The sequence below is a fragment of the Cyprinodon tularosa genome, unplaced genomic scaffold (genome assembly GCF_016077235.1).
Source record: "Cyprinodon tularosa strain WSP-4 unplaced genomic scaffold, ASM1607723v1 ctg69, whole genome shotgun sequence".
Lineage (NCBI taxonomy): Eukaryota > Metazoa > Chordata > Actinopteri > Cyprinodontiformes > Cyprinodontidae > Cyprinodon > Cyprinodon tularosa.
In genome coordinates, this window is record NW_024039440.1 from 1486855 (window position 1) to 1502825 (window position 15971).

At 35.7% G+C, this 15971-nt stretch overlaps 2 protein-coding genes across 3 annotated transcripts in view; both read left to right on the forward strand.

The window, feature by feature from the left end:
* Positions 1–4279, forward strand: part of cul3b (cullin 3b) — a 28786-nt gene extending 24507 nt beyond the window's left edge. Inside the window, exons 15-16 of the mRNA XM_038267965.1 lie at positions 1256–1401; positions 3175–4279. Coding sequence (XP_038123893.1) covers positions 1256–1401; positions 3175–3306 — 278 coding nt within the window. The 3' untranslated portion in view covers positions 3307–4279. The remainder of the gene's footprint in view (positions 1–1255; positions 1402–3174) is intronic.
* A 1856-nt stretch (positions 4280–6135) lies between these two features.
* On the forward strand, positions 6136–15641 carry LOC119771814 (protein FAM124B). Of its 2 annotated transcripts, XM_038267981.1 has the most exons (8): positions 6136–6297; positions 6398–6566; positions 10618–10649; positions 10862–11068; positions 11199–11594; positions 11704–11900; positions 13247–13388; positions 13576–15641. In XM_038267981.1, exons 2-8 carry the CDS (start codon positions 6514–6516, stop codon positions 14145–14147), a joined length of 1599 nt encoding a protein of 532 aa, XP_038123909.1. In that variant the 5' UTR covers positions 6136–6297; positions 6398–6513; the 3' UTR covers positions 14148–15641. The 2 variants fall into 2 exon arrangements, with proteins under 2 accessions (XP_038123909.1, XP_038123910.1); XM_038267982.1 differs by lacking the exon at positions 6136–6297 and having other exon boundaries at positions 10855–11068.
* The last annotated feature ends 330 nt before the right edge of the window (positions 15642–15971 follow it).

Here is a 15971-nt window from a genome sequence, read left to right on the forward strand (position 1 = left end):
ATTAAATGAATTAAGAGAAAGTTTAACCTTAACAAAACTTAGAGCTGACTGATTAGGATAACAATGATTTTTGATATTGGATGTTAAACTATTTTAGGTATTGACTAGGGGTGTAAATCACATCCATCATGGCGATTCAATTCAGTATCAATTTCCTAACCCAACGATTCGATCATTTTCGATACTCAAGAATACACCACGATATGATTCGATTCGATTAATTGGTAATTTTTTTTTTTTTTTTAACACCTTACAGGCTAGACAATGTTTCAAATTTGAAATAAATCAATGAAAGCTGTAATATCGTTATGCATTTTTTTTTTAGAAACAACAGCAAATACCAGAAGTAGAAAAGCTGCATCAAAAAATACTGCAAAAATCAGTGCAATGAGTGCAATGAAATACCTCGGCTCCAGACGTCCCCGCCCCCTCCACAGACGCTCCGCTGCTCCTCTCCCAAATTGTAGCTGACCGCAAACAGTGCCGCAGACAGGAGGCCGGCTTGTTTTGTTTTTATGACCGAAATTGTGGAAAACAACTGGTGAAGTTTGACCCACTAGAAGAGCGAGGTGCACGACAACACTGGGACCCTTTTTCCACCTGGATCTCCGCTCTTTTTGGCCCTCATGTCGCTCCGTTGTTGGACTAAACTCGCCCCCACTTCATCGCCGCCTCGGTCGTATCTAGACCCACAGCGTGTAGCACAGACCACGCTTAAATACTGAGCATAAATAAAAAATGTCTGTGTCAAGCTTACTGCAACACACTGCTGTAAGAGTATAACGAGGAAGCGCGGTAGGAGGGCAAAATCGGTTTAGCGCCACCGCAGCACGGGAGGGAGAATTACGTCCAGGAGCAAAATGGATAAAAATAGACCGGAGGAAAAAAAAAACATAAATCGATACTCTTGCGGACGTATCGATGCATCGGCTCGTCGGCTGTTGGATCGATGCATCGATACAAAACGATTATTATTTACACCCGTAGTATTGGGCCAGTTTTAGGGAGAAATAGCAGACTACCAATGTTGGTGTTGAGCTGTGTTTTATTACAAGAATTAAGGGACTTTATCACGTGTTTGCAGTATCTCCATCTACACTTTAGGATTGTCCATCTCTTTGTTTCAGATTTCAATAGAAACTTGTATTTAACATTCAGCTAAACTCAAACTTTCTACCACTGCTGGGATTAGTGATGATCTTTAAAGATGTTAATGACACCTGCTGCAATAACTCTGGTGTACGTCTTCTTCTAGTGGCTGCTAAGCAGGGAGAGTCTGACCCAGAGAGGAAAGAGACGCGACAGAAGGTTGACGATGACAGAAAGCATGAGATTGAAGCTGCCATTGTTCGCATCATGAAGTCTAGAAAGAAGATGCAGCACAACGTCTTAGTAGCAGAGGTAAGTCAGTGGCTTTGAGGATAAAGAACAATGACTATTCTTTGAGGCAAAAATAAACCATCAAAGAGATAATGATATACTGAGTCCAAATGTAAGTTAATAGATGCTTGCACTGTTTTTTGTCCTTAGTTAAGCTTCTTTAGGGTAATTTTTTTATGTAGAGAGTCTAATATCTGCTGAATCTCTGGAGGGAAATCGCTGCTTTTAAATGTGAAAGAGCGTCATGATGTCACACTGGGTTTCTACACAGTCTGCAGAGTGGAGAGAGATTTTAGCTTCAGTTTACAGACTATATCTAACCTAGAGATTTTCATTAATTGTTAAAATATTTGTGTTTGATAGGTTTTTGTCATTATGGATGACTTTTTTTTAACGTCACTAGTAGTCTTAGAAAACACAAAGTTCTTGTGGCTTTTTTTAAGACTAGCCTTAGAAAAATAAAAAAGGCAGTGCAGCATGCACTTTATTTCATAAGCAAAGGTAAAACCTATGAAAGATAATCTAAATAAAGGTGTGCGGTGCTTATTTTCATAATTAACAGGACATGTCATAAAACCAAATAGGACAGGCCTTCTGTGTTTTAATGGTTTTTAAAGAGCTGAAGAAAGATGACGCTCTTGAATAATATAAATGTAATGGGGATTTATTAAACAATTATTATTTCTTTAGAAGGTATTTGGAAAAAAAAAAAATTTATGAACATAACATTAAGTTTTTAATCCATCATATTTAGGATAAATTCAATATTTTTGGCTTGATCTCAACTATGGTTTAGTACAGAAAAATGTTCAGACAATTTGAAAACTTGATAAACAACACTAAATGAATCAACCAAATACACAAAAAAAGACTAGTTAACATCAACCAAACCAACACCAATTTCCAAACTAACTAAATTCTCTTTAACATAAATAGAAACAAAAGTCTCCACCAAATAAACCTGTAGGTATATACAGGCAAAGAACTGATATTGATTCATGTAAACTGTCTGAAAAGGAGTATGAAGAAGTAAAACTTTATTATTCATTCCCCCTCTCCCTCTAATAAAAAGAAATCTGTAATTCACACCCTTTACTTTGTCACTCAAGAGTCCTGCCAACCCCCAATCATCATTGCCACAGCCCAACACCACAGTCCCTCCACTAGCACCCCACAGCGCCATTCACCTCCCCTCCTCATCACAGTACATGTTGAAAAACATCAGTTTGAGCTTCTTTTTTTCAAACAGACTCATGCTTAGACATTCCTTCAGCTCTTTTGGAGTTTATTCCAGACCTTCACCCCACTCATCAAAATGCACATTCTCTTCATGGTGGTTCGAACCGTTAAGGTTTTCCCTGTAGTCATAGCCCCCCACTCTATAAGAAAACAGCTTCTGAATATTTTGTGGTAGTTGTTTATTTCTAGCTTTATACATAAACTGAGCTGTTTGAAATTCTACCATATCTGGGAGTTTGATGAGGCGGAATGATCGTGGAATCCTGCCTTATGAACCATTCTGATGGCCCTTTTTTGTAATGTGCAAAACAGTTACAGCAAGATTTTATTGATGTTGCCCCATATTTCTACATAGTAATTCAAGTTAGGTAATATAAGTGCGCAATCATTGAATTTTTGTTTAGATAAATATTCAAATCTTTTTGCAGATCAGCTAACAAATCTTGGAGCATTCAAACAGATTGTATAAGTAGCAAAAGTTGCCTTCTTTTGTTTCACAGCGATGATATAGAAAATGTAGCTTTTGGTTCTAATTTCTGCTTTCTGTCTCCACAGGTCACACAGCAGTTGCGAGCACGATTCCTTCCTAGTCCAGTAGTCATCAAGAAACGCATTGAAGGACTCATTGAGAGGGAATATTTAGCAAGAACACCGGAGGACCGCAAAGTGTACACCTATGTAGCATAGCCAGTAAATCCACTGAAAGCTAGCATCCAGCTGAAACGGAAGGCCTTGTCTTTGTGGACTGCTTAGTGTTGGGATGAACTTTGGAAGTCCTTTCATCATTGATTCTGGGACACACTGGGAAGCTTAACGTTTCTTCCATAAACGTGAAAAAAAAGAGAGCAATCAAGCAGAAGACGGCAAAGTTTTCTAGCAATATTGGATTTCTTCTGCTTAAAGAAAATGAAGTGGGGGAGGGGTATAGTTTTGTATTAAACAAAAAAGAAATATCCTGTTTCTTGTGGCCTTTGGAGAGACCTGCCTGTTTGCCAATTAGTTACAGTCAAGAATCGCAAACACTGGGCTACCTGGAGACGGAGAAAACCATTTGAAGTCACTTCCCTGTTTTAAATGTTGATGTCAATGTGTTATGTTTGTGTTTTGTGGCACAATAACGGCTGACATTCTTGGCCTTTTCCTCACAGAGGACTTTTAGTTTTAAAGAAGAAAAAATGAACTGTGTTAACAGGTACAATCCTGCTCTACAGCAGCAGTCAAATACACTCACTATGAAAGCAGATGTTTCATTGACTCTTGACTATTTTGGGGTTTATTTGACGCTTCCATCACAGCTCAATGCCATTTTCAGTAATGTGGCCAAGCCTGCACTGGTGAGTAGAGATGAACAGCATATTATCGTCATGGCGCCATCAGACGGAATGAAACGCCTAAAAGTCAACAAACGCCTGGATACTCATGGCACATTTTTTTATTTCTTTCTTTTTATGATCAGCCAAACGATCTCTAATGGAAGGCTAGTGCTGGTGAAGGTTTCCAATATTTTATTTTTTCTTCTCAGATGCATTTTGAACAGGTGGAACCAGTCACGCACCATGCGTACAAAATGTGTACAAATTGTAAAATAATAATTGTACTCTGCGAAGGTGGATTGTACAGGGCCTTGTTTTCATCATAATAAATGTAGGATTACAAAAAATAAAAAATAAAATTTCTGTTTTCTGAATTTCAGGAAAACTGCAGGGAATCTAATGCTACATGTTCTCAGCTGGAGTGGGTAAATATTGTAAATAAGATTTGGAGATGTATTCAAACAATTTAAGCTGTATGGGATTCAGCTTGTGATGTTTAAACCACAAGCAATTATGGGATCCTATTTTCACAAACAGCTTAAAGTCTGTGTTTAAAACATGACAGTAAACATGGTGTTTAAACATTTAAAGAAACCCACAGTTGCCCTATATCTTGAGCTTTTGACATCTCAGAAGATATAAGACAAAGTTTATCAGAACTAAAAGGCCAAATATGACAGGTGTTTTGAGTTTTGCTTGTAGCTTCATAAATTAGCAATTCCATTTTTTTGCTCCTTGAAAAAATGAGTGAATTTGTTCTAGTCAGTTTAATAGTAGTAAAAATATCATATTTAAACATAAGTGCTTTGTCTTTTAGTCACCATATAGTTGTTTTTCCTCATTAAAATCTGAACCATACCACAAGTTTTTTGTAAACATGAACTTGTACGTTCAGAAAAACAGCTTTCAATCCAACGCTGAATTAAAATGGGGAATAGTTAAAATGTTTAGTGCAGCTGAAGCCATTTTACATCGCTTTACTTTTTTTTTTTTCCCAGTGTGTATGAATGTGGCAGTGAACTCTTTCAGGTCTGTATAATTTTCAGACTTAAGCCATAATTTAAGATATCGGGATATACAGTTTTCCCTTCTGATTGAAAACAAGAATTGTAAAACAAACATTGGGAGCCAGCAAGACCAGAATATTTAGAACATGTCAAGCTTCTTTTTTTTGCTCTTTTAAATCTTATGGCTAAACTTTTTTTTTTTTTTCTATACCATGAAAGGGTACCTTTGTACTAAAGACTTAAACTTTACTTTCCAAACTTTCAATGTTGACCCAGAAGCTGAAAACGGGACTGTCAGTTGCACAAATTTCCCATCTATCCTCAGATGATGGATTAAAAAGTCCCTGTAAGTGAAGGCTGGGATACCTTATTATAACACATACAAAAGGATTGTAATCAACTTCTAACTTCTCAACAACTTAATCCCTTAATGCGGAGGTCTTCAACAGGGGGTCCACAGAGGTACTGCATGGGGGTTGCAAAACTTTTGGTTGATTAGGCTGTTTTTTTTTATATTCCCCTCTGCAATATTTTTCCACTAATTGAAATGTCTTTAAATACACATTAACATGAATTCAAAACACTGTAGTAAACGGATAAATGGAGGCAGAAGATGTCTTTCAGTCATCAATGCACACATTCAGCAACACACAGGAGCTCTTTCAATCTGGGCACCGTTTCACAACACCTGTCCCATCAACCGGGAATCAGAATCACAAATACTTTAATAATCTCAGGGAGAAATTACTTTTGTTACATAACTCCATCTGTAATAGAGTGACTATAGAACCAGTTTGATATAACAAAATTTCATACAATATATATAATTGTAAATGTAATATAATACATTGGTTATTGCCTGGCCACCCTTATAAAAACATTCTAGCTACGCCTCTGCATGCAGTAAGATACTTTTATTTTCTCGCATAATTATTATAGAAATGTAACACCTTGTCTAACAAAGACTAAAATAAGTGAAAAAATTTTTATAGATAAAAAAAGTGCAGATTTCAGATTATATTGCAGGATTTGTGACCACTATCTAAAATTGCAGATTAAATCGCCTTTATTGTATCTGTCAATATGCATGTCACTTTATTTTTACAGGTTTAATGCTCTTAACAAAGTCTTATATTTCCAGCGTTAAGAGCCTCCTGTCAGTTCGTCCCTGACTCATTTAAATCTGCCCTGACCGTCTGCTGTCTCCTTTGTCCCTCATGCCATCTGCTCTCTCTTATCATTATTATGGACGGATTTTTTCTCGCCTCTCCTTGTTCTCCCTTTCACCCAGAATTTACTCCATAAACAAACCGCAGCCCGTATTTCACCTCAACTCTCCCGCGTTGTAGAGTTTTACGGTAAGTAAATCACTTCGTTTTAACATTTTAACCGTGTTGTGGTTGCCTAGTGACGTCAGTGTCCCAGTAAGATCCCAGTCTCTGTCGTTTTTCCCCCCAGCTTTGGAAGGCTGCGGAAACAAATCAGGATGTTTAACACTCCTGAGTCGGTTTATTGGGAAAAGAATAATCTAAACCACAAGAAAGGAGCTGAAATGTAGGAGAGCTGAGCTGAAGATGTGGCGGCGAGCCGGGGATGAGAACGTGGACTCCGGAGCTGACACAGCGGAGTGAGTATCTCATTTAGCTCCAGGCTAAACGTGTAGCCGAACAACTTCGCTGTTTTTAACGGACAAGCGATTAATTCAGGCCGAAAAATACGCTTAACTGGTATGAAATCTAAAGGATGTAGCTAAGTATTCTTTGTTAAAACTTGTTTTAGTACTTTTAGTGTTGTTTTGTCTTTTAATTTCACTTTTTTCCCACCCAGCTCTACCGAGCTAACAACAGATAAAATGTTGTCATGGTGACCGCAGCAGCGGGCAGGTTTCCAAAGTGATGTCACAAGATGGCGACAAATCTTCATGTTTGGCTTCGATACTATTTCATTACACATGCTATTAGCATAGAATAGGAGTTATTGTCCAACAATGGAGAAATTCTGGTGTTTACAGCAGCAAAAAAAAATGTTAGAACTGTAAATAAGTACTTCATATGTTTATATTACTGTATATATATGTGTGTATATATATATATATGTATATGTATATGTATATGTATATATATATATGTATGTATGTATGTATGTGTGTATGTGTGTATGTGTGTGTGTGTGTGTGTGTGTGTGTGTGTGTGTGTGTGTGTGTGTGTGTGTGTGTGTGTGTGTGTGTGTGTATATATTTACCGATACCATTTTAAGAGCCAAAAGTTGTGAGTTGATTTTTAAGTTGTGCTGGACTTTGAATAAATGAGTGAATAGAAATGTATTTTAGACAATTTCAGACAACCAAATACATAAAAAAAGACTAGTTAACAGCAACCAAACCAAACACCAATTTCCAAACTAACTAAATTCACCCTAAACCTGTATATACAGCCAGAGAAAAGACACTGATTATTGTAAATTGTCTGAAAAGGGGTATGAAGTAAAACTTATTTTTCATACTGATTTTTATATATATGATTTATATATTTATATATATATATATGATTTATATATATATATATGATTTATATATATATATATATGATTTATATATATATATATGATTTATATATATATGATTTATATATATATATGATTTATATATATATATGATTTATATATATATATGATTTATATATATATATGATTTATATATATATATGATTTATATATATATATATATGATTTATATATATATATATATGATTTATATATATATATATATGATTTATATATATATATATATGATTTATATATATATATATATATATGATTTATATATATATATATATGATTTATATATATATATATATGATTTATATATATATATATGATTTATATATATATATATATATGATTTATATATATATATATATGATTTATATATATATATATATGATTTATATATATATATATATGATTTATATATATATATATATGATTTATATATATATATATATGATTTATATATATATATATATGATTTATATATATATATATATGATTTATATATATATATATATATGATTTATATATATATATATATATGATTTATATATATATATATATATGATTTATATATATATATATATATGATTTATATATATATATATGATTTATATATATATATATGATTTATATATATATATATATGATTTATATATATATATATATGATTTATATATATATATATATATATATATGATTTATATATATATATATATATATATATGATTTATATATATATATATATATATATGATTTATATATATATATGATTTATATATATATATGATTTATATATATATATATATATGATTTATATATATATATGATTTATATATATATATATATATGATTTATATATATATATATATGATTTATATATATATATATATATATATATATATATATATATATATATATATATATATATGATTTATATATGATTTATATATATATATGATTTATATATGATTTATATATATATATATATATATGATTTATATATGATTTATATATATATATGATTTATATATGATTTATATATATATATATATATATATGATTTATATATGATTTATATATATATATATATATATATATATATATATATATATATATATATATATATATATATATATATATATATATATAAATCATATATATATATATATATATATATATATATATATATATATATATATATATATATATATATATATATATATATATATATATGATTTATATATATATATATATATATATATATATATATATATATATATGATTTATATATATATATATATATATATATATATATATATATATATATATATATATATATATATATATATATATATATATATGATTTATATATATATATGATTTATATATATATATATATATATATATGATTTATATATATATATGATTTATATATATATATGATTTATATATAGTGTTGCACCAATACCATTTTGAGAGCCAAAAGTTTATTCAACTATTGTCACCTATTGCAGGTAGGCATTCAAATGTTCTACTGGATTAGTTTGTATTAGTCTTTTTCCTGCTTCACAAAGGTAGGCAGCAGCTTGACAAAGCCATGATGGCAATTATTTTACATCCAAGTAGTACGCAGTTCTTCATATATACACATAGCCTAGTAAACTGGCCCCTCCCGCCAGCGGCCAAAATCGAGTTTGGTCTAGCCTCGATCAACGCCCCAGGCCCTAGAACTGGCTGGCCAATCACAACGCAGAGATGTGTTTAAAAATTTTTGGGATGCAAAGCGGGCGGGGTTTTGAGTGCATAACGACAAAGCTGCGTGACGCTGGAGAAAGCACAACAAGGAAGATGGCAACAACTATTGAACAGTTTTACTTTGACTCAGCTTTGGAATCAGTTTTGGAAGAATTAGACTTTGGGTTATCGTGAGCAGGAAGAGGCTCTCATTCATTTTTGAGAAGGACGTCGCTGTTTTACCGACAGGCTGTTTGTTTCCACTCCCCCACCAGCTTTATGTCGTGCTTACTACGTCACAGTCAGTTGCACTCATTGGTCAGAGCGTTGGCCAATAGGCACAGACATGGTTTGAAAAACGAGTTCTCATCAACAGTCTTCCAATGTCTGATTCATCGGGGCCAAACTAGATTACACATTTGATCTCACATTTAGTCTGGTTTATCAGGCTAATATACACACACACATCAATTTCAAACAGATGGTATCGGTATTGTATGGTATCAGTCAATACTGCACAGCCAGGTATCGGAGCAAAAAAATGACATCGGCGCAACACTAGTTTTAACAATATAAAAACTGCACCTGGAGAATAAATAAAGAATATGCAGCTATGCAAATTTTTACAGTAATGGATATTTGAAAATAGCAGCAACACCAGAGATGTGCAAAATGACAGCAGCATGTTATTTAAGTGACTATGGTAGAGACTGTGCAAAATCAACATGAATGTAACAACTTATTGAGGATGTTGGGAACAGTGGTGGTTATAGAATCTTACAGCTGCTGGGAGGAAGGATCTCTGATAAGGCTCCCTGCCCTGGTGCATTTAGGGGGTAGCAGTCTACAACAGCTTCATGCATGGGGTGGGAAACATAATATCAGATAGTAGTACTAGAATTAATGGTTTTATTACTGGCTATGTTTTTTTTTTTTTTTGAAACTGAAGTTGCTATTTATGAGGTTATTTTTTATACTATTATCCATCGATATATATACCTATATTTTATTTTTTCCTGATCTTGAGTCAATATAAGTTCACCTTAATTTTACAGTTTTAATTTTAATATCCTATTAACTTCTTAGTTTGTTTAAATGTTTTTTCTTGATAGTGTTTTGCTTTAAATGGCTTGTGTTTGATACTGAGCTTCTATTGCTGTCTTATTGTAGTTCTTTCTACAAAACCAAAGACTCTGAGCCTTTTCTGAGCCATCTTTGAAAACTAAGCAGGCAATAACGCTTAGGGTAGCATAAATGTTTTCAGTTTCAGGTTTGTATATTTTTTTTATTTGCAATATTATCCATCTATCAGTCCATGTATTTGTTTAATTTTGTGTATTTTATTTAAACCTACAAAATTAAAATATGTTTTCTTGTTTCCATTTATACTTCAGGTCTGTCATCAGCCAAATGTCATCATCTGCCAGTGAGTTTTATTTTATTTATATAGTTATTACTTATAAAGCTATGCATGAGTGTTTCTTTGTATATTTATAGTTTTCCTAACTTTTAGGAGGTTTATTCTAGTCAAAAATAATACTAGACAACAATATGCTGAATCTACACAGTTCTTCCTGCATAAAAAAAATGATAAGGTGTGCTTAAGATTTACTTTTTGTGTTTGTTTTTTGACCCGAGGTGAGTTCATAGGTAGACTGGCCCGGCAGCAGCGGCAGCCATTATTGCCGATCCACCTACATCTGCTCGCCAACCCTGGAGATTCCTTACTCCTGCAGCAGACATTGGACCGCCTGCTGCGCTGGCTTTGCCCAAGCCTCCGTATCTTCCACGTATCAGAGAGGGCCTCCCCTTTCAGAGTTCCCTCCCGCATCTGTCCGGTGGCTGGTGAAGTTTTTTTTATAGTCCTGTCTGAATAGAAATCAGCTTTTATTTCTGTTTAATCATGGCCCATTTAGCATGATAGCATGATTTCCCTTAAATTGAGTAAAATCAAACCTTTGCTTTAAATCTTTAGGTTACCCCTCTCTGGCCATCACCTTTTTCCTCCATGAGGCCTACGGAGAGGAGCGAATCCTCAAAGTGCTGGACTTCTTCCAGCGGCCCCCCTGGCAGTACCATCACACTGAGAGCTGTGGCAGCCGAGCCGGAGGGATCCACATTTCTTCAAGTAGTTCCCCTTCCAACGCCCTGCTGCGGCCCTACCTCCTGCCGAGCAGAGACTTCTACAGTCTGGGCCTAGGCATGCCTGTGTGGGGGGTGCGACCTGTGCACTGTGGAGGGGAAATCCTGCGTATAACGCTGTACAGCAGCTACGACAACTATGAGGATGCTGTGAGGTGTTATGAGACTGTCCTGCAGCTGCAAGCTGAGGAGCAAAAGGCGGGCTTCTGCTGGTTCACCCTCCATACAGGTTGGATTTATGTACTTTTATCTTTCCTACTAAGCTCCTGACTGAAAAAGTGTTGTGTGCTGCATCGTCACATGTGTGCCTACTGCTCCCTTTTGTCCTCACTGCATAGAGCCTGGGCTGTGCCTTCAGCTGGCCTTAAAGCAGCTTTCTCCAGGGGTTGGAGTGGAAGCATGCACTTCCGCTGTGCTGCAGTTCAGTGTTGAAGAAATGGGACAGCTGGTCCCCCTGTTGCCCAACCCCTGCACCCCCATCAGCTCCACACGCTGGCAGACAGAAGACCTAGATGGTAACAAGGTTCTCTTCCAAGTGAGTTAAGGATGTCATGTTTTAAAGTTTGACTTTTTATGGTCTAAAACCCCAATTCTAGATTTTTTTATTTGGATTTTGGGCTCCTGCTAGTCAATGACTGAATGCTATAAACTGGTTTTCCTTCACCGAAACATTTGACCTATCTGACTGTATTGTCTATAAAGTGTCCTTAGATGACATGTTTTGTGAATTTGCGCTTTATAAACAAACTGAATTGGATTGAAAATTTTAATAAACCCAAAACGTTCGCAAAGATCGAAGCCTAACTCTTAAAAATGTGAAAAAAGTTGCTTTTTTTCTGTAACGATGACCAGAAATCTGTGAAATAGCCATTTACTTTAGTTCTAAATCAGAAGCCAACTTCAACCCACTTTTATGTGTGAATTTAAGATTTTGTCAATTAAGCTTGTTTATTTTACTTTTGGGGTTTTAAAGTTGAGAAATAAAGAAAATTAATTTTACTCTTTGCACCTTATTTTTTTTTTAAAGGGATAGTTCGGGATTTTTGACATGAATCTGTATGGCATCCCCATCACCAGTGTCATGCAATCACACTGACTTACCCCTGGCAGCATCCTGTGAGCAGAGTTCTCGTCCAGCTTTGGTCAAGCCGAAAGTAGTCCGGCAGGTTTGCTAGACCCAGCGAAATAAAACGTTTCTCTTCCCAAAACATTATGTGTTCAAAAGAGTGATATTTTTGCATCCCAAAAACATTGTAGTGGAAAAAGTCACACGTCGTTATCACTTGGTCCTATTTTCTCTCTGTTCGTATCAGTGCGCGTCGTCATTCTGACAGCGAGCTCAACAACAGCCAGATGCATGTCTCGCTCCGCCTAGCTCCTAGCTAGGGTTAGCCAGACAACAGCCAGACATGCATCTGGCTGTTGTCAGGTTAGTAGGCCCTAGCTGTCAGGTCATGGTGTCGCGCGCACTGATACGAACAGAGAGAAAATAGGACCAAGTGATAACGACGTGTGACTTTTTCCACTACAATGTTTTTGGGATGCAAAAATATCGCTCTTTTGAACACATAATGTTTTGGGAAGAGAAACGTTTTATTTCGCTGGGTCTAGCAAACCTGCCGGTGTGATTGCATGACACTGGTGATGGGGATGCCATACAGATTCATGTCAATAATCCCGAACTATCCCTTTAAGCTTGCTTGTTGGAAAATCTTTGAACAATCTTTTAACAAGATAAATCATGTGTAGCATAGGGGATATTTACAATATTGGTCCAGAAGAGACGAATATTAGGATTTTTTGATCAGACTAAATGCATTTTTTTCAACACTAAAATGTTATGGAGCATTTAATTGCTGCCCCTCTCCTTCTGTGCTGCAGGTGAAGACTCCAGCTCAGCCTCAGCGACCTCTGACCTGCGCTTTTCCCCTCACCTGTTTGCCCCCTCAAGGAGTGCAGCTCCCGAGTAGCGGCCATGGAAACAGCCTCACATCTTCCCTTAATGGACAAACTTACAGGCAAGGTATGAAATAATATGGATCAGACTCATTTTAGTTAATTTCCTACAGCTTAGAGATTTCTCACAGCAAATCCTGGAAGCGTTCACAGATAAGAGCCTCATAGGCTGAATACAACTGTACACATTTTTTGTTTTTTTGTGACTTTTTTTAGCGACCATTCTTGATGTGTGTGTGTGTGGTTGTTTTCAGGAACCAGACCAAGCAGCGAGCCTTTTCTTGAGAAGCTTCTTGGAGGATGTGGTGGAGCAGAAAGCCTGGGATCAGGGAGCTGCTGCAGCACCCCTCCTGGAAGCTCTTGTTACTCATCCCAACGCAGCAGCCCTGCTCAGCTGTCCACCTCCAACCACCCCGACTCCCCCCTGCGCCCCTCCGTCACCCAGTCTCTCTCCCGTCTCCTCCTGGAAGAAGAGGAAGAGGAGACCAACGTCGACACAGGGGCTGCACACTCAGACACAGCAGTCAGAAGCGTCACTCGCTCCTCCTCCACTGACCTCCTAAGGACTCATCGATCTGGGAGGCCTGCAGCAGTCAGGCCTTTATCTGTCGGAGAACTGGCTAAAGAATTAACTGAGGGTTTGACACAGAGAGGCGTGAACGATCCGACGCCCTCTGGTGGCTTCAAAGACGCAGAAGTAGTAAACAGTACAACTAAAAATGGACAAAGTCCATCACAAAAGCACTTGGCAGAGAAGCGGACGACTGCCACACTCTTATCAGCACACAGAAACCACGAGGAGCCAGTGGATGAGTTCTTTATCTGAACTCCTTCTATATAAGCTGGGGTGGTAAATGCAGGAAAAATTGGTTCAGCCTGATAAACGAAGCCTGGGGAGTCTGAAGCCTTTAAATGACCTGATTGCTCTGATAGAAGTTCAGAAATCAAAGTGATGTTACTTATTAATAGTGCCATACCAAAACATTCATACACCTTCAGATTCAGTACATTTCTGCTCATTACAGGCAGAGACTCGGATGCCTTTTGTTAGGGATGGACCTGTATAAAGTGGGGCATCATTGTTAAATGGAAGACAAATTCCAATTGTTTAAGACAATTTTTTAAATAAATTACTCTGACCTGGTAGAGCAGGGGTGCTCAAGTCCGGTCCTCAAGATCTACTATCCTGCAACTTTTTGATGCACCCCATTTTTAACACACCTGAATCAAATGAGTGGCTCGTTACGATCCCTCTGCTGGGCTAAATGAGGAGATTGAGCCTGTCGATTGAGGTGTGTTAGAGAAGAGATGCATCTAAAACTTACAGGATGGTAGGTCTTAAGGACTGGACTTGAGTACCCCTGTGGTACAGGAAAGCATTCCCTCAGGATAATGCTGCCATCATCATGTTTTACTATGAAGATGTTTTGTTAGCTTTCCTCCTAATAGAGTTTGATCAGAGCACACTTTTCCAGAAACCTGGTTTTCTCTTTTCTTCCTCCTTTTCCATTTGTGAAGGGCTCTCTGCAGCTCCTCCAGATGTTACCAAGGGCCTCATGGATGTTTCTGCTATTAATGCTTCCCCTGCCTCGTTTGCTGTTGTGCCATAATCTCTCCATATGAAGATAATGAATTTCTATGAGGTTCAAAGCTTCAGAAAATTGTTTTATCACCAAATCCTGCCTTTATTTTTTTGTAGACGTCTGTAGTAGCTCAGATTTTTCATTTTTATTTGTTAAATGTATATTTACATTTACAGGTATAATTTTACTTTTATTTGATTATTAAACCCTACTTTGTGATTAAGGCATAACATCTCCATAAAATAGAATAATTTAGGCTTGTGGTTGTTGTGCAAACATGAATGTTTTTCCAAGGTGCAGATTTCAGTTTTTAATTCATAGTTTTTTAGCTCAACTGTTTTTTTAATAGATTTTTTAAATATACAGATCACTCTAAAGTCCAAATCATCTGAAGACTTCTTGTAGCTTAGTACTCTTTGTTTTACCTGAGTTGAATGATGAAGTGGCTTCCATATTTGGCTAAAACAGAACTATGGTTGCGCTGGATTTTAAATCTATTAGGAAGAAAAACTTAGTGGGTGCAACTTCCTGGTAAGAATTCATGTAAATAAAAATTGGTAAGTGTAGATAACCTTATTTTGTGTTGTACCAGATTACACTAATTTGATCTAAATGATAAAGCTTTTGTAACCCTTTGATGTATATTGTATTCATTTAGTTCAATAATGTCGTTTCTGGTTTTACTGCGCTTCACGTTATAAATTAATAAAAGAAAATGCCTGGTTAGGCTCCTCTTATAGATGTGTTTCAAAGTTTAATTTAGCGGGTATTTGCTTGGAATTAAATTCACTTTCAATGACTGTTGCTCCTTTTGCTCTAAAATACCTGTAATCAGAAGAAGCTAAAATGCTGTATTACAATAGATTAGAGAGACTGAAAACTGCAGATTAAGCCATATAAAGTATTAAGTTCTGCATTGGTTAACAGGCTTGTCGACAAAGTAAAATTAAATAACTTTGTTCCTATGTTATGCCAGCAAACATGTTTCTTCCATGAGGATGTGTTCGTAGTGGTTACTTAAGTTGTAACGTGTCTAAAACACTTAATAGGGAGCTTTTTTTTTTTTT

Bases quoted from the DNA above. Each gene is read 5' to 3' on its own strand.
- LOC119771814 (XM_038267981.1), top strand. From the start codon at position 6,514: ATGTGGCGGCGAGCCGGGGATGAGAACGTGGACTCCGGAGCTGACACA. The intron at 11,069-11,198 runs GTGAAGTTTTTT...TTAAATCTTTAG, and splicing joins CCGCATCTGTCCGGTGGCTG to GTTACCCCTCTCTGGCCATC. The intron at 11,901-13,246 runs GTGAGTTAAGGA...TCTGTGCTGCAG, and splicing joins GTAACAAGGTTCTCTTCCAA to GTGAAGACTCCAGCTCAGCC.